A 15624-nucleotide genomic window follows, 5' to 3' on the forward strand; every position below is an offset into this window, starting at 1 on the left:
ATTGCTGTTGTGCTGCAAGTGCTGAGCCAAACAGAGAATAAATGGGGGTGGGATGGAGATGAAAGGACATGTACCAGCAAACCTAGTACCTGCCTCTATAGTGTTTGGTCCCCATAGGAGATGTCTTGGTGGTGGGTTTACCCTGCTACGTGGCTGAGCTCCACCCAACCACTCTCTCACCCCCCCTCCTCAAAGGGAAAGGGGGAGAAAATTCGATGGAAAGGGCTGCGCCAGGGCACAGGTCCCCTCCTGCCGAGAACTGTCATCAGTGGGCCTCTGTTCCCCATCGATTTTTTTTCTTCTCTTCATGCAATGGAGCAAGCCCTGAACTCGTTTAAATCAAACAAAATGCTTTTACTGTATAATAAAAATTCCATGTTTTAATACATCGCCATGCACAAATGAAGTCAAACAATGCAGAGTACAAAATTGTCAAATATACAAAATGATAAAGCAGATATCCAAAGCTTCCAGAGATCATGCCCAAAGATACCAAAAACTTGATATTGATTTTAATTTCATCATTTATAAGAATTCCTCCCTCCCACCCGGGTTGTATTTTCTGTTGATTTTCGAAAACAGAAGGAATTTAATTGCAAATATAAAAACCATAGGGTGGAATTAACAGTGATGGCCGCTTTCTGTACTAAAAATTAGATTGCATGATAATTTCTGGTTTGGGAAAAGAAGCACTGCTATACAGATGAACACCTGGATGCCTGGGGAAGCGCAGTGCACCTCAAACAAAAAGGCACGCTTCTGTGTTACCACCTCGTTTGGCTCTGTCTTTAAAATGCTCCCTCGTAGGTGGACAGGGAGTAACAGTGCGTCGTGTTTTAATCACTCGAGTGCTGGCATTCTCCTAGATTTTCAACCAAGTTAACATCAAAAGGAGGTTACAGCCTCAGAGCATCTCCCTGGTGAGCGTAACTCAAAACTGAACCCAAGGGCAGCTGGCCCAGACACAGCATAGCCAGGGCACCACACTCATCCCTTCCTACACCAGGCCCCTCAGCAGCTCTCCTGGCTCACCCCGGTGTATTTCCCAGTAACTCAACCCCAAGAACTCGATCCCAGCCTCCCCCTCGGTTCCTGCAGCTCGTGTCCATCCCCAGCTGCATGCGGGCCATGGATTTGGGGCAGCCTTTGGAGACAACACAGATGTGGCTTCAGTTCCACCCGTAAATTACCTGCCCTCCTCAAGGACAGGTTCAGCCAACCTCAAATTCAGCTCCCCAGGATGGAGGATCCCAAAGCTGGAGGCCACTTTTCTGGTTGACATGGTGTGAGACTGATCGTAGGGTCAGGCAGCTATCACCCTCATCTTACCCATGCTTAGATGTGGAAAAGGAATAACTGTGAGGCATGTCTGTATATCTCAATCCCTACAAGAAACCAAGGACAAAGCCAAGCGCATCCCAACCCTGCCAGGTGGCTTTGAGCAACCTGACCCAGTGAAAGATGCCCCTGCCCATGGCAGAGTTGTGGGGGCTAGATGATCTGATGATCTTTAAAAGTCCCTCGTGACCCCAGCCATTGTCATTCCATTATGTAAATGCTGGTCATTCACATTTTCAGGTTCCTGCCCCATGCAGTTGACCATTATTGTAGGGGAAGCCCAGCAGTCTGCAGTGACCTCTGAAGGCATTGAGCTTCCCTGGCCCCGAGGATGCTGACCCTGCAAGGAGATCTGTCTGTCTGTCTGTCTGTCTATCTCCTGCCACGGCCCCAGGACAGCCTGGTGGAGGTCTTTGGGTTCCTCTCCTCCATCCATGGAGCTGAGCTTAGCGGGGAGAAGGATGAGATCTGTCTCAGGCTGAGATGCTTTGCATAGTCTGGAAGCTCATATCCCTCCGTGGACTCTCCACCGTGTTGGAGGCCACTCGATCTCTTTCCTGCCTCTCCCAGGAGCCAGGCAGAGAAGGAGCCCCCTGCACATGAGGAATGTGGATGAAGCAGTAAGAGGGATCCAAGCATCTGTTTGGACTAGTCTTGAGGCCAGAGCCTGCCGCAGTAGGGAAAACCTCTGTCTGGATGTAAAACCGAGCTCTCTATAGACAAAACAAACAAGTCCCCTCAGCATCTGATGGGCAGATTTTTTTTTTCCTCTGCGCAGCTTTTTATTGCTTACATGCGGTTTTGCTGCAATATTGATCTGCCTGCTTTAAAAAAAAAAACACAAATGTATATCGCTATTTAATTTGGTGACATGATATCAAATAGATGAATTCAAGGCAAGTGCTTAATAGAAGTAATGTGATTAGAGATGTAACAACAGCTACATAGGATTTTTTTTTTCTTTTCAGCAAAGGTATTTAGATAGATTTGGAATTCAAATCAGAAAGGAGCTTTTCATTTCATTCTGCCTAAGCCTGGACGTGTTATAATAATGCCCCAAATCCCACTTTTGGGGGAGAAGCGGACATGGTGCAGCCGTCTGCAGGATCAGCTTCCTTCCCTGCCCAGCCTGACCTTGGCCGTGCCTCCGGGGGCTGTCTGTCCGTCCCCGCTGCAAGGGGACATTTGTGCCACCGTGCACATAACCGGTGGCTCCACGGAGCTCATTTGACGGGCAGCCAGGATGTACCGGTGTTCTTTACACAATAAATCTAGCCCAAACTCATTTTCTTAGGATTTCACACTGGATTAGAGCGAGAATCCCCGAAGATCTTTATCTTCTTAGCTCTGTCTGTAGCCAGCTCCCTTCTCGTCTCCACTTCGTGATATTGATTCAATACCAATTTGCAGTAAGTATTGCTTTTATGGTTTCTCTTGCCTGCGCGAACTGTTTACTCTTTAAAACATGCATCCCATTTCGTGCCATTTGCCACAGCACAGCTCTGGAAGGTGGCTCTTGGCTTCACGCTTGCCTCGTACCTACCGGCTCTGTGAGACCTGAGCGCTCTCTTTGCTTATTTCCAAGGTGCAATATTCATAACAGCCAACTGCAACCAGCTCTTGTTACTCGGGGTCGTCCCACTGAAGTCGTTTCACTTCCTTCATTAGCCGGCTCCAGCGGGGCCCGTCAGGAGAGCAGGCACAGTTTGCTGGCTTTGAAGCAAGGAACTCACGCACCTTGTTCAGCTGCAAAGCAGTACAATGTAATTCTCAACCAGCACTTTGGCTTCTCTACTTGTCGCTGAACACAGGAGAAGCTGCTTCTTGCCACCATGATGCCGCCTCCTTGGTTAAGAGGCAAGGCCACGGCTCTCCTTCCGTGCTCACACCGATCACTTGAGTGCGTGATTTTGTCCCAGGCTGCTATTAATGAGAGACATCAGGGTTATTCTGTGTGCTCAAGGGTTTTTGTTGTCCTTTCTTGTCCAGTTCTCTTCCCTTAATTACAGGCAGAACAACCTTGCAACTGTGAGGAGATCTAGTGCAGCTCCTACCAAATGCTGACAAGTTCAGTTTAGTTCAGGGCTCTTTGTTCAAGTCAATTTTGTGTGAAAAAAATGAATATAGGTGGGCCTGCCTTCATGTAACATCGGAAACTTTGAGATATTTTAATTCAGAAGTTTGCATCTGATGATCTAGCCTGATCTCTTGTATAACACACACCTAATAACCTCATCCAGTGACTGCTGAACTGAGCCTAAATTCCTGTTTGAGGTAGAGCTTATTGACTTAGAAAAATACTCTGCATATATTTAACGACTTTATGTGATGGAGAACGTGCCAGGTAACTAAGTAAGTTGTCTCTATGGGTAATTATCCTCCCTGTCGAGCGTTTGCACTTAATTTCTAGCCTGATCTGTTCCCAACCGGTAGAGCACATCACTCCCTTTTCCTCCAAATAAAAGAGCTACCTGCCTTCAGACAGCGCTTCCCCACGCAGGTAGCAGATTGTGATTGCAGACAGATCAAGTCACCTCTTCAAATTGTCTCTGATAAATTAATAGCTTGAGCTTCATTAGTCTGGCACTATAATAAGACCTGTTTTCCTGCCCTTGAATGACACTGGGAGCTTTAGAAAATAATCTTTCCAAGTTGTCAATATCCTTTTTGGAAGATGGGCACAAACTGGCTCCATTACAGTGTCCCCGTTGCCAGATCCTAAATCTCCTCCAAGTCCTACTGACTCTCTTCCTTTGAGACTACATTTTCCCAGCTAGCAAGCACATCTGTGGGGTTGATATTGAATGGATTATTTGTCAGACCTTCACAGCTACCCTTCTCCAGATGCCCCCAGGTGTGACTCTCCTTCTCCTCTCCTGGATTTCTGCATTTGCAGTACTCCGGGTTCATCATCGTCTCGTACCATGCACCTCTTTGGTGATCTCTTGGTGTTGCCACCAGTAACTTTCTATTTCCCTGGGAGGAATATTGAAAATAGAACATACCTTGGGAGGAGCTCATTAGAAATAGTCTCGCTGATGTTAATTTCATATTTACAGCCATTTTTTTTGTGATCTAGCATGTAATCGGCTTTAATCCACTTACTATGGGCTATACTGATTTTGCATAGTGCTATTTTGTTCTTTATCAGAATCAAATGATCGATAGGAGGCTAAGTATTATGCATCAGCAGAGTTTCTTTTATCAACAAGCCTTTGATATCACGAGAAAATGATAGGAAGTTTACTTGACACAATGCATTTCTATACATAATCATTCGGAGGGGTTTATCAATTTTTAATTGCTGCAATGATTTGTGTCACATCAACCTTTCCATGATTTTCCCAAAGGAAAATAGGAAAATAGGAGGCTAATGAGCCGATAGTTTTCTGGGTCAGGTCACTCATTCTTTTCAGTTATTGTTTTGTGTGTGTTTGTTATTTAAAGCTTCTTTTGTGCTTTTGAGCTCTGATAAATCCTAGGCAAGTTTTCCTACACTTTTGGATTCAGTTATCTGGTTCTGCAAATTTAAGAATATGTTTGGATAGTCGCTGCTTAATATTACCCATAATTACTGACGGAGTAGGAGGAATTACATTTTAATGTGCAATCTGACTCCCTCATTCTACCACTCTCAAATACAAAACAAGAATATTTGTTGGTTTTTGCATGTTCTGTGAGTAATCACTGCACCGTATCTCACATCAGACTCTGCTTTGCCACGACTGTATTTATTAGGATGCATGTGAAGTGTTTGGTCTTGCTAGCCCTAACCTACTGGCCACTGACTTCCCATACATTTTTGACTTTCCTCATCAAACATTTACTTGCTTACTTGCTGATTTATACTCATGAGCCTGCCTAATCACCCATACATTACGTCGGTGGCTTTTTTTTGCACTGCAGAGTGCTTTCCTGAATTTTACTATAGGACATTGCAGGTAATGCTGGTAATACTTCCCCCCCAACCATCCATTTTAATTATAACAGAGGGCCTTTTCTTTTTAAATTAAAATCTTATTGACCAGTCTATTTATACCAGGGTCAATCACGCCACAGTCTTGTAGCAGGGCCTTTCAAGGAGATTCGGATTGTGGAGATGTTATTTGTTAAAAGGGGACTGGGGTGAAAAATGCAGGTTTTTACTTTGCTTGCCTGAAACAATTTTGAATAATTGAGATCTTGTGGCTTCATGAAGGGTGGAGGGAGGTCAGTTTTAGTTATAGCAAAAAAAAATCACCCCTGGACGGGCTCCACAGCTGGCATTAATCAACAGATCTCCGGGGACTGCGATGGAGCAGTGCCAATGCAGGTCTGCTGGGGGCCTGCCCTGAGGTCTTTTGAAAATTCAAACAAAACAAAACAAAAAAAAGAATTTTGTCATTTTTAATGGTTTGATTTCCTCAACGACACTGCAGCTGCTTTCGGTCTGGCTGTCGAGTAACAGAAGTGGGCAGCCAGGCACGAACCCACCGCCAGGGCACGGTGATGCAGACGGGTTGGCAAAGCCAAAGAGCTCGCAGAGCTGTTGCAGCCTTCCCTCCTGAAGCTCCTTAACAGAATAAACAACGGGGTATTCAGGCAGAGAAAGCCATGCAGATGTAAAAAACAAACAAACCAGGAATGAAACAGCGCAAAGGATGTTTTGAGCTGCAGCACGTTTTTTTTTCGGGTGAGCAATTCCTCTCATTTCAGGTGTTGGCCTTCACAAAATTTGAAGCACTGAGGATGGCTGAGTCTCTGCCTAAGTTTCTTGTTGGGGCTGATGCTGCATCATCCTTCCCTGCACAAAGACAGCAGGGAAGATGTGGCTGGGACGGGCACCCAGGGGCAGCAAGGCTGCAGGTCTGCCGCCAGGAGCAGTGCCCTGACCACAGGGCTGCGGGGAGCCACCCGTGTTTCAGAGCTAATAACCAGCGATCAGCGTAACAGGAGCACTGGCCTTTGCGAATATATCTATCTCCACAGGGCTGATAATTGCTGTTTTATTAAAATAGCATTAGTCTCCAGCTCTTTTGCACAGAACTAATGGCTCTGAGCGTATTTAAATTCACTTCCTTTGCCGGAATAACTTATTCGCTCCCTTTCATGTTGACTTGGTCTTTGGCACTCTCGACATAAATGATTTATTGACTAGAGATAAAGCATTCTTTCCACAGAACCGTTCTTGCGACCCAGGCAAAAGCGGATGTGTCTGCTATTAATAAGGTGTTCAGCATAAAAAATGCAATAGACTTGATTGTCTGCACTCAATAGCCTTTCCGAGAACACAGTACCTGCCCCCATTCATAATAACAAAAAATTTCTCCCACATGTTTATTTATATTAAAAACTTTTCAGAAGAATACGCTGGGATCCAGATAGTTGTTCAGTAGATGCAGAACAATTTCATAAATATCCCTGAGGAAGCATGGCCTACTTTGGGAGAATAACAGCGATTAAAAAAAAAAAAATCCAAACATGATGAATAGTTAAATACAAGCCAAAAAGTACAGTTATTTCCTTATGGCTCCTTCAGACAGTTAGACACGTGAGGAGTGTTGCGGGGCTCAGGGGAACTATTCTTGCTCACGTTTGGAGTTATCCACATGCACAGGCTGTCTGTAGGATGGAGACCTACGCCACCGTCCAACGAGCTTTGTCTGATGGGCACCTACAGCAGAGTTCTCACTGAGTTTGGCTACATAAAGGGTCTGGACTTTGTTTTCACATTTCTCAGGGCCTATAACACTGCGTTTCTAGATCACCGTAGCTAAAATCCTGGGAAGCTTTTAAAACAAACTGTTTTAACAGGAGAAGTGCACACATCTAAATTCATGCCCATATACTGGAAGATGTTCAAAACTAACATTGATACAAAAAATGCTTCTAGTGGCTCTTTGCCTAACTCAACTTTGTCTCATACGCCCTTTTAAGATAACACTCTTCTTTTTTTTAAAGATAAACACTGCTTTTATCATTCAAATTATTACAGATTTGTTTCATTAGATGTAATATAATAAGAGAATCCCTACTGCAGAAACATAGCATTCTCCTTTTAAAAGTAATTTATATCCAAGTTGTTTCTTTTTTAATTGCTGTACCGACATGAAATTGATGTCAGTTGCCAGAGTGCATTTTTAAAATCTGTAGCAGAAAGAGCTGTAAAATTTACTGAAGCTTACAATGGAATTCTGCAGGGCTCACGGCCACTTCTCTTAACAAGGATCAGATTCCAACCTGCTACGCTATGAGAAGCTCTAAAAAGTGCAAATGCTGCTGTTGGCAAAGATCCTTATGTCTTAAGGAGAACTTGTACACCAATTAATTTAAAATTAGGTGCCAGGATTTTCAGAAAGAAAATATAAAGCTCGCTGCTTTATAACTTTGGGAGCTCCATTGAAAAGCCATGGAAAGACCCAAACCATTAGAAACCACTAGCAGCTTCTGAAAATCTTGGCCGTCAATAAAAATATTTTCCTTCTGGATTGAACAGTAAAGAAGCATTCAGCATGCTGAATCTGAGATGGGTGGAGAGGCGTAACCAAACCCCCGCCCATCTGAAAAAAATTACACCCTAAATAAATTTATCTGTTGGTTGTACAGGCACCCTCAGTGGTTGACCTTGCATTCTCTAGCAATGAACTGTACAATAGCTAAATATTATAACACAGGAACCTACTTCTAAAACGTCCCTTGGCCTTGATATAGTTGCTCCTTCTCTTGATCACTGCATCCTCACACCCCTATGGCATCTCACCCACGGTTTGGCATACACACTAATGGCAACTCTACAGTACCTGTCTATCAGGCTGGAGAGAATGATGGTCTTTAAATACACAAAAAGCTACCTTTGATTTTAAAGAAAGAAGGAACAAATAGGTAAGCCTCCTCCATACACTGATGACATCAGTTCATTATAAATAATATGTCAGGAAGGTCCTGATGTTAGGGACAGACGTTAATTCCACTAAGTCCCCATGGAAAAAACAGTACCACAGCCAGCTGTGATACAGCCAGTGATGAGACCAGCCATTCAGAGACTGAACACAAAACAACGCTCAGATTGAATGCAACAGTCTTGAGCCTGCTACAGTATATTGAAAGGCTTATAAGAACCGTTTGCTTATTCCTATTTCCTACCAAAGTACTGTTTTGGATAGAAAGTGGAAAAAGTTAACAAAGAAGTCTGCCCTCTCCAGAGGGAGTGTCTTGCTCCTTAGAAGTATAGTCTTACACTTTACCTTTTTCAGAGAGTTTGGTTTGGACTGTGACTCCCCAGTCCTTCCCAAAACGTAAATGGTCGCCAGCATAAAGAACCTGAATTCTTCCAGTTTGTTCTGTTTTTATTGTAGACCAAACCCAGGGTCAAACACATCTCTGAGAAAGGTGCTCTCCCTCTCCTCTCCCTCACTGAGTAAGAAAACTCATTGGCAAGCTAGAAAATGAGAACCTTTGACATCTGGTGGATGGAAGGGAGAGCAGACACAGTGTCCTACAGCTCGTTCAACCTTACCCTGTTCTTGGCTACCTCTGTGACAGCCATTCTGTAAGTCTCAATAAAATGTCACACCTCTGCCACGTGCAAATCTATCTACACAATCTACTGTGAATCAGTGAAGGTATGCTAGTAGTGGACTTCAGTTTGGATGCAGTCTCAGTACAAAGACTGAAACATATCCTCAGTATTTTTTTAAAAAGACCTTTATATATATATGGGCTGTGCTATTTCTGTGTGGAAAGCACGTATGAAGTGCTGATATCGTTTAACAGAATACCATTAGACTGCAAAACTAACATATACAAGACGTTTACATTCCTATCAGGGGTGTAATATTGTGAACATATCCACTGAGATTGGAGAATTGCTGTAAGTTTTTCCTAAAACATCATGCCATCTGCATACATAATAAAAGAATCCAGTAGTTGCCATGCTAAAACAGGACTTCTAGTGAAGGGCATAGACAGTCCCCTACAGGGAACTCAAAGTTATGCACAGTGATGAAAACTGGAAGAAATTTTCCAGCTAAAGGTCTGTCAATGACCATTTTGAACAAATTAGCACTGGATATTATGCACCACATCTTTACTCTGCAGCAAACCAGGTCTTCCCAGAATGCATCATCTTGAGTGGGCTGCGTTTACTTCAGGTTTGCCTTCAGTCCTCCATGGTCACCTCTTGGCAGTGCCATTTATTATGGTTTTTTTTTTTTTTTTCACAAAGGAAAGTTCACTTTCATATCAAGTGGCAGGACAGCAGCTTTAGAGGCTGGAAATGTTTACGGAGAGCTCTCTGCTGGGGCTGCAAGAAACAAAACAGAAAACCAAAAACAGACAGTGAGTACAGAACAGAGCAAAGGAAGTACCATATATTTAAACTAAAATAAAAAGTCAAGTTTGTGCTGAGCAAATGCATTTATAAAGTAAAGACAAACTACTCCTAGAACATATATTGTGACCCTGGCAGTTTCTTTAATCAGTTTTACTCATCAACCAAAAACTTCAGTGCTTAATCAATTCCTAGATAAATATAAAGCACAGAGCAGCAATCATTTGTCTGATTTGATAAATGCTACTTGAATTTTATTGCTTCATCTTATAGCACTGCTCACTCTTCCTTTAGCTGGAGTCCCAGAGAGCCTGCGACTTGGCTAGGCTTTCTTGAAATTTTTCCTCTCCTCCACCCAAAGTCTTCTTTGGGATGCATGGCAAGAAAAGGACAGGTAATGCACCAGGAGATATTCCAGGTAGATACAAGGAAAAATTCTGCCCAGTGAGGGTAGCCAAATTTTGGAATAAGTTCCCTGATGAGGTTGCGCAACCTCCACCTACAGAAGATATTCACCACTCAACCCGAGAAGGCCCTGAGCAACCTACCTTGGCCCCGTATTGAGCAGGGTTGAATTGAAGGATCTCCAGAGGTCCCTCCCAACCTAAGTTATTGTATGATCATAAAATTTTGGATGGGGATTTGTGTTCCCTGTTGTGCCTTTGCAAACATGAAAGAAGTGCCTCTACAGGACAGCTCCCACTGAAACGCATTCATTTATTCAGTAGTTAGCCACCAAAAGGCACACAAATTGCTCACAGGCCTACACTGGTCTCTGGAGCCAGGGAGCCATGCAGAGACAAGCACCTGTGCTACTTCAACAGGCCTGCTGTGGACACAGCTTTGTTTCTCACAGAGCCCTCAGCACCCCCAGTTTTACAGATTGTGTTTAATACATGTTGCAGATTGCTATTGCACTTTGGAAACCCCGAGGGCAGTGCTGGGACAGCCCTCATTGGGGTGTGCTTTGCACCCTCTCCAGCTGATGTCCTTCCTCATGCACGAACATACATGTCCATATGTATGGAGCGAGATGGATCTTTGTTTTTTTTGGGGCCAGATTCCAATTTGAGATGCTAATGGGATGCCGATGCTGCCAAGGCAGTATTCATGTCAGCTGAAACTCAGGCTGGCAGTAGCCTTCTACTCTTCACCCCTTCAAAATCATGCCCGAAGGGCTCTTCTCTATGGGGTGCGGACTCACGGGCTCTGCCAGCCTGTAAAGTTTGCCCGTATTTGGCTTTTCCACCCCCAAACCCTTGCAGCTATGGAAATGGAGGTCTGATCGAGCGAGGAAAGGGTGGGATGCTAAACCAGCAGGTTCTGGAAGAATACTGAGTGAGATATAAAACAACAACAGCAACAAAACCAGACCCTGCCATAAGCACTTCATTCCTCAGTTTAAATATGACCTATTAAATAGAGGAACAATAAAACCCAGTCTCCTTAGCTATTTCCTTTCTTACGTGGGCACGTTCACCCGATTATCGTGGTAGTTTTCATTTTTGTTTTCACAGCTGCACTGTTTTTATTCTCCAGGTTCTCTAGGGTGATGATCCCACTTGCATCTACTGTCATCGACTCCATAATACGACCGTGTCAAAAGTGGCCCAAGAAAGATGCACATTTGGGACCCAGCAACTGTTTTATTCCACGAAAGAACTGTCAGGAAGGTTTCAATCCAGGGACCTTTGGTCTAGACAGATAACTGACTGCATCCCCCAGGACAGAAAAGGACACAGTGGTGATATTAAGCAGGTGTGAAGATAAAGGAGAAATCTGGGGGGACGTTTTAAATGGGGAGAGAGGGAAATTGGTACCTAACCTCAAAAAATGCTGGATTCTAGGTGACCTTGAGGCTATCTCACTTCTGTGTAGCATTGGCAGAGATGTACTTGTCTCATAAAGGAGAAATGAGACTTTTTTTGTCTCATTTTGTTTTTTTAGTTAAATAGCACACCTGCTGCAAGAAAGGGGAAATTTGAAAAGCTCTCCCAAGCAAATGAAAATACCTTGCCTATCTACAGTTACAGGACTACAACAAAATGGGTGAACTGGCTAACTCTATCAGATCAGGCTTCAAGATTACGCCCATGCTGGAATTTCCATCATCCACTTTGTCTAAACCATGGGTCTGTACTCGTGCTTTGGTTTGAAGTGGGCCAGCTGGCCTGTGAGAAACCCATGAGCAAGAAGAATCAGGGACTGATCCGTCCACACTGCCACGTGACAGCAACCACCTCAAGCCATGTGGGACACCAAACAGGGCCAGTCTGGATACAACCAGTGACACTGACCAAAAGAAAAGCAGTAATTCTGTTAAGCTCTGAGCTTATACTAAAGCAAAGACTTAGTAGTGATTTAGCACCCCTCTTCTCTTCTCACTTTGTCTTTTGAGGCCAGGAATTCAGAAGCACTTACTCCCTCTTGTAACCTATCATGTTTAATGATAGAGACTCCTCTAAGGATCCTGGTTGACTAAGGATCATGCACCCAGCACTTTTGGAAAGTAAGATCTTTTAAAAAGGCTTCACAAATGAGTAGTCATCTTTGAAAACATTGCCTTAGAGTGCAAGATCTTGGAACGATGACTGCTTTTTGCATGGGGTTTGTATGCTTACCAACTCAACTGCACACAGACCTAATCTCACATGACATTTTCGAGAAGCTGCTGTAGAAGGACTCCAATCATTTCAGAACCAGAGATGTATTTCATTTCTGAGCACCTGTGATTTCTTTCTAAACGAAAGAGGGACCTCTTTTTCACTCATTTTTAATGCATGTTAATTCAGCTCAACCTAGCAGTATTACTATTTGTCTTACTTTCGTAATCGAGGAATCCTGATAAAGAAAACAAGCATCTGTTGCTTTTGCTATGTTTCTTCTCCACTGGAACTAATTTTGTACTACATTTCTAAGGTCAGGACATTTCAAACATGGGATTATTGTGAAAAATGCCTATTTCCAACACCCATATACCAACTATTCCTTTCAGATTGGTGAAAAACTGCATTCAGCTAGTTCTACTAGTACTTTTCCTGTGTTATAAAGGTCACGGGTATCTCACTTCATGCTTCTAGCATCACTTGAGACATTCCAGTATTCTGCAGATTGCTGCAGACTTGTTGCATCTTGCTACACAATAATTAGAGACACTACCAGCTTTGAAGAATTTCATACAATGGCAAAAGGAAACGGTTGCCAGCCCATTTGTAGATTTACCTTTATCTTTCTTGTGCACTGAATTATAACCACTGAGGTGTGTGAGCATGAGGTGTTTGTTTCTATGAGGCTAATGGAAGTTAATGTGAAAAAAAAGAAAAAGAAAAAAAAAACTACTTGGGGAGCTGCTGATCCAGGTCAACCACCGTGACAGGAGGAGGAATGGGGATTACCATGGGCTGGGAAATGCAGCTGAGGGTGAACTGTGCCAAGAAGAGGACGGACCCCCACTGCAGTCATTTGCCCCAGGACAGATGACACCGAGTTTGGTTTCATTTCATCCTGAAATCATCCTCTTTCTGTTCTGGGCTGAGTGGGAGGAATCTCTCATCTTTTATTCTCTAGGTAAAAGCAGCTATTGCCACACATCCTTATTACCCAACTGGTCCCTGATAAGCGGAGTCAACAGTGCCAGAGATGAAAGGTTACCCCAGGGTGTGCATGGTTGTCCTAGCTGGAGCCAGCATGGAGGAGGTGGCAAAGCAGAGCTCTCCAGCCTGCTGTGCCCACCTCTCCTCCCTCCTCCTCCTCCTGGCAGGGCAGCCCTGTGTTGTACAGACAGCAGGACAAGCCTCCAGGCTTCAGGAAAGCAGCAAGCTGCCTGGGTGCTGTGCCACTGCCTCGCAGCCCATATTAAAATGATGCTAAGCAGTGACACATTAATCAATGGGCTGAACGCAACACCCAGCAGCCAAAAGGGAAAGCAGGGACGTGGATGGTTTTTGATCAGCCTGACAATTTTGTTTTTATTCCCAACCAGTCATGTGTTGGTCTGATTTTCCCCTCATTACTGAGACCTGGTAGCTGACACAGGCTTGAAGGTTATTTAATGTTGTTTGTCAACTGCAGTGTCAATATGGTAGGAAAATGCCGAGAGGGAAAAGGAAAGAAGTCTCTTCTAGCTTTTGATTTCTGAGTTTGCTTGCCAAGAAGGAAACCAACATTTTAGTTTTGGAGCAGACAACAAAGGTGGATCTATGAGCATAGCAGAAGCATCTAGAGCTTCAAACGCAGCAATCCTAATCCCAAGCATTTAAAATTCATTAATGATGCCATGCTAAATAATTATAATGGCTGCAAAAGCATGGAATTAAAAATACATGTTGCTTTCCCATCAGCTCTACTCTTTTTCAGGATACCATTATGACAGATTTTTCATTTTCACCCCCAACCACAAAACAAGATGGTTTTGTTCAAACAGTCAGGGACAGAGATGCATCATCACAAGACTCCAGGAGCAGAGCTTTTAAAACAAACAGCATCTGACATGTGAAATGCGATTTCTGCAAATGTGAACTCAGGGTTTCTTTTTTTTTTTTGGAAACACTTCTTTTTCTGGACAGCACACTCTCACAACCAGGTGCTCTAAATCTACCTGTGTACAGTTTTAACATCAGTCCATAAATATGCCACTGAATTCCCGTGTGAGATACATGGAGGAGAATGACTTTACATGCAATAAACTCCTGGGCTTTATTTCTATGCTGCTCACCGCGAGCAGCCCCAGGTCCAAACCAGGGCTTCCAGGAGGCAGCTGGCACGCAGCTCGCACACAGCCTGACCCAGCAGGGCTCAGCGTGGGATGCTGCTAGCGCAGTGTGAACACCATCGCGAGCACGTGGGGATGCCGGATCCTGGCTCCCTCACAGATTCACAATCTGGAGCTCGTCTTAAGGAAGGCTTCCGGGTGGCCTTCAAAAGCCAGAGCAGACGTCTCTCCTGTCACTTGATGCTGATGTATTTTAATTCCTACACTCTGTTTTATATTGAGATTCTAAGGAGCTCAGCTGAGGGACAGCCGGGTTTGAAAAGGATGCTTGGTGCTTCAAGACAGATGATGAACATTCAACAAGGTCGGGCAAATCCTTTCCCCTATATTCTGACTAAAGAGAAAACTCACTCCTTGCTTGCGATGCAGGGCTCTGTAGCCTGTATCAGGCAATTTTGAGATGAAACATTTCTGGGAGAATGGATGTCATGGCAGATGCTCTCAGCAGGTAACCTTCTGAAAAGCCAATTAGTCAGAGGTTATCGCAGCTGCTCTGTGAAACACAGTTGGTTCACACAGAATGGGCTGAAAATGTAGTTGTCCAAAATGTGTTTCACTAAGCTATTCAATGTCCTCAAATAGTTGGATTAGCCAAAAGTCTCTTCATGAGTCACGCACAGTTCCAGCTTCCCTACTAAAGCAGATCTCTCAGCAACTTTACTAGGTTAAACCAAATGAGGACACGATCGATTCTGTGCACAGATGATTTATGCAGTAATTTCTGTTCCTTGCCTCTTCCTTCAAAAATTGGAGTTCATGAAGGGCATGATGAGCTCTCTAAAAGGCTTGAGCTCACACTCCATCCTTGTACTGAAAAATATCCTGAAAGCATTTTAGCATCTACAAAGCTTGATTTTAGTGTTAATCTGGAGTCCTCAGAAGAAAAAAACATCCCCTCGAAATGTATGCCCTTTTCATGTCTGAGCCTAAACAAAATGTGACAATTTTCAAGCTTAAAAGTTAGGTTCAAAAAGCTGGGAAAATCCTGGGAGAGACTTTCTGCTTTCAAAGAGGCTCATTCATCCCTACTCAAGATGCTTCAGACATCCCACCATCTACCTGCTGCTGTGAACACACAAAGAAAAAAGAAGTGTGTTTTTGCATTCAAGAGAACACGATGATTTCCTTGAACTTACAAGCAGCTAAAATATTTTGAAAAAGTGCAAGCAACCACTTCCTTCGTGTTTATAGCTACTTTCAAAGAATC

At 43.7% G+C, this 15624-nt stretch overlaps 1 protein-coding gene across 4 annotated transcripts in view; it reads right to left on the minus strand.

Moving 5' to 3' along the window:
* Positions 1–352: 352 nt before the first annotated feature.
* Positions 353–15624, minus strand: part of SAMD12 (sterile alpha motif domain containing 12) — a 184593-nt gene continuing 169321 nt past the window's right edge. For all 4 annotated transcript variants that reach the window (XM_084509554.1, XM_084509557.1, XM_084509555.1 and 1 more), the window contains exon 5: positions 353–9619. In XM_084509554.1, coding sequence (XP_084365680.1) covers positions 9597–9619 — 23 coding nt within the window. In that variant the 3' untranslated portion in view covers positions 353–9596. The remainder of the gene's footprint in view (positions 9620–15624) is intronic.

Source organism: Aythya ferina (assembly GCF_964211825.1).
Source record: "Aythya ferina genome assembly, chromosome: 2".
NCBI lineage: Eukaryota > Metazoa > Chordata > Aves > Anseriformes > Anatidae > Aythya > Aythya ferina.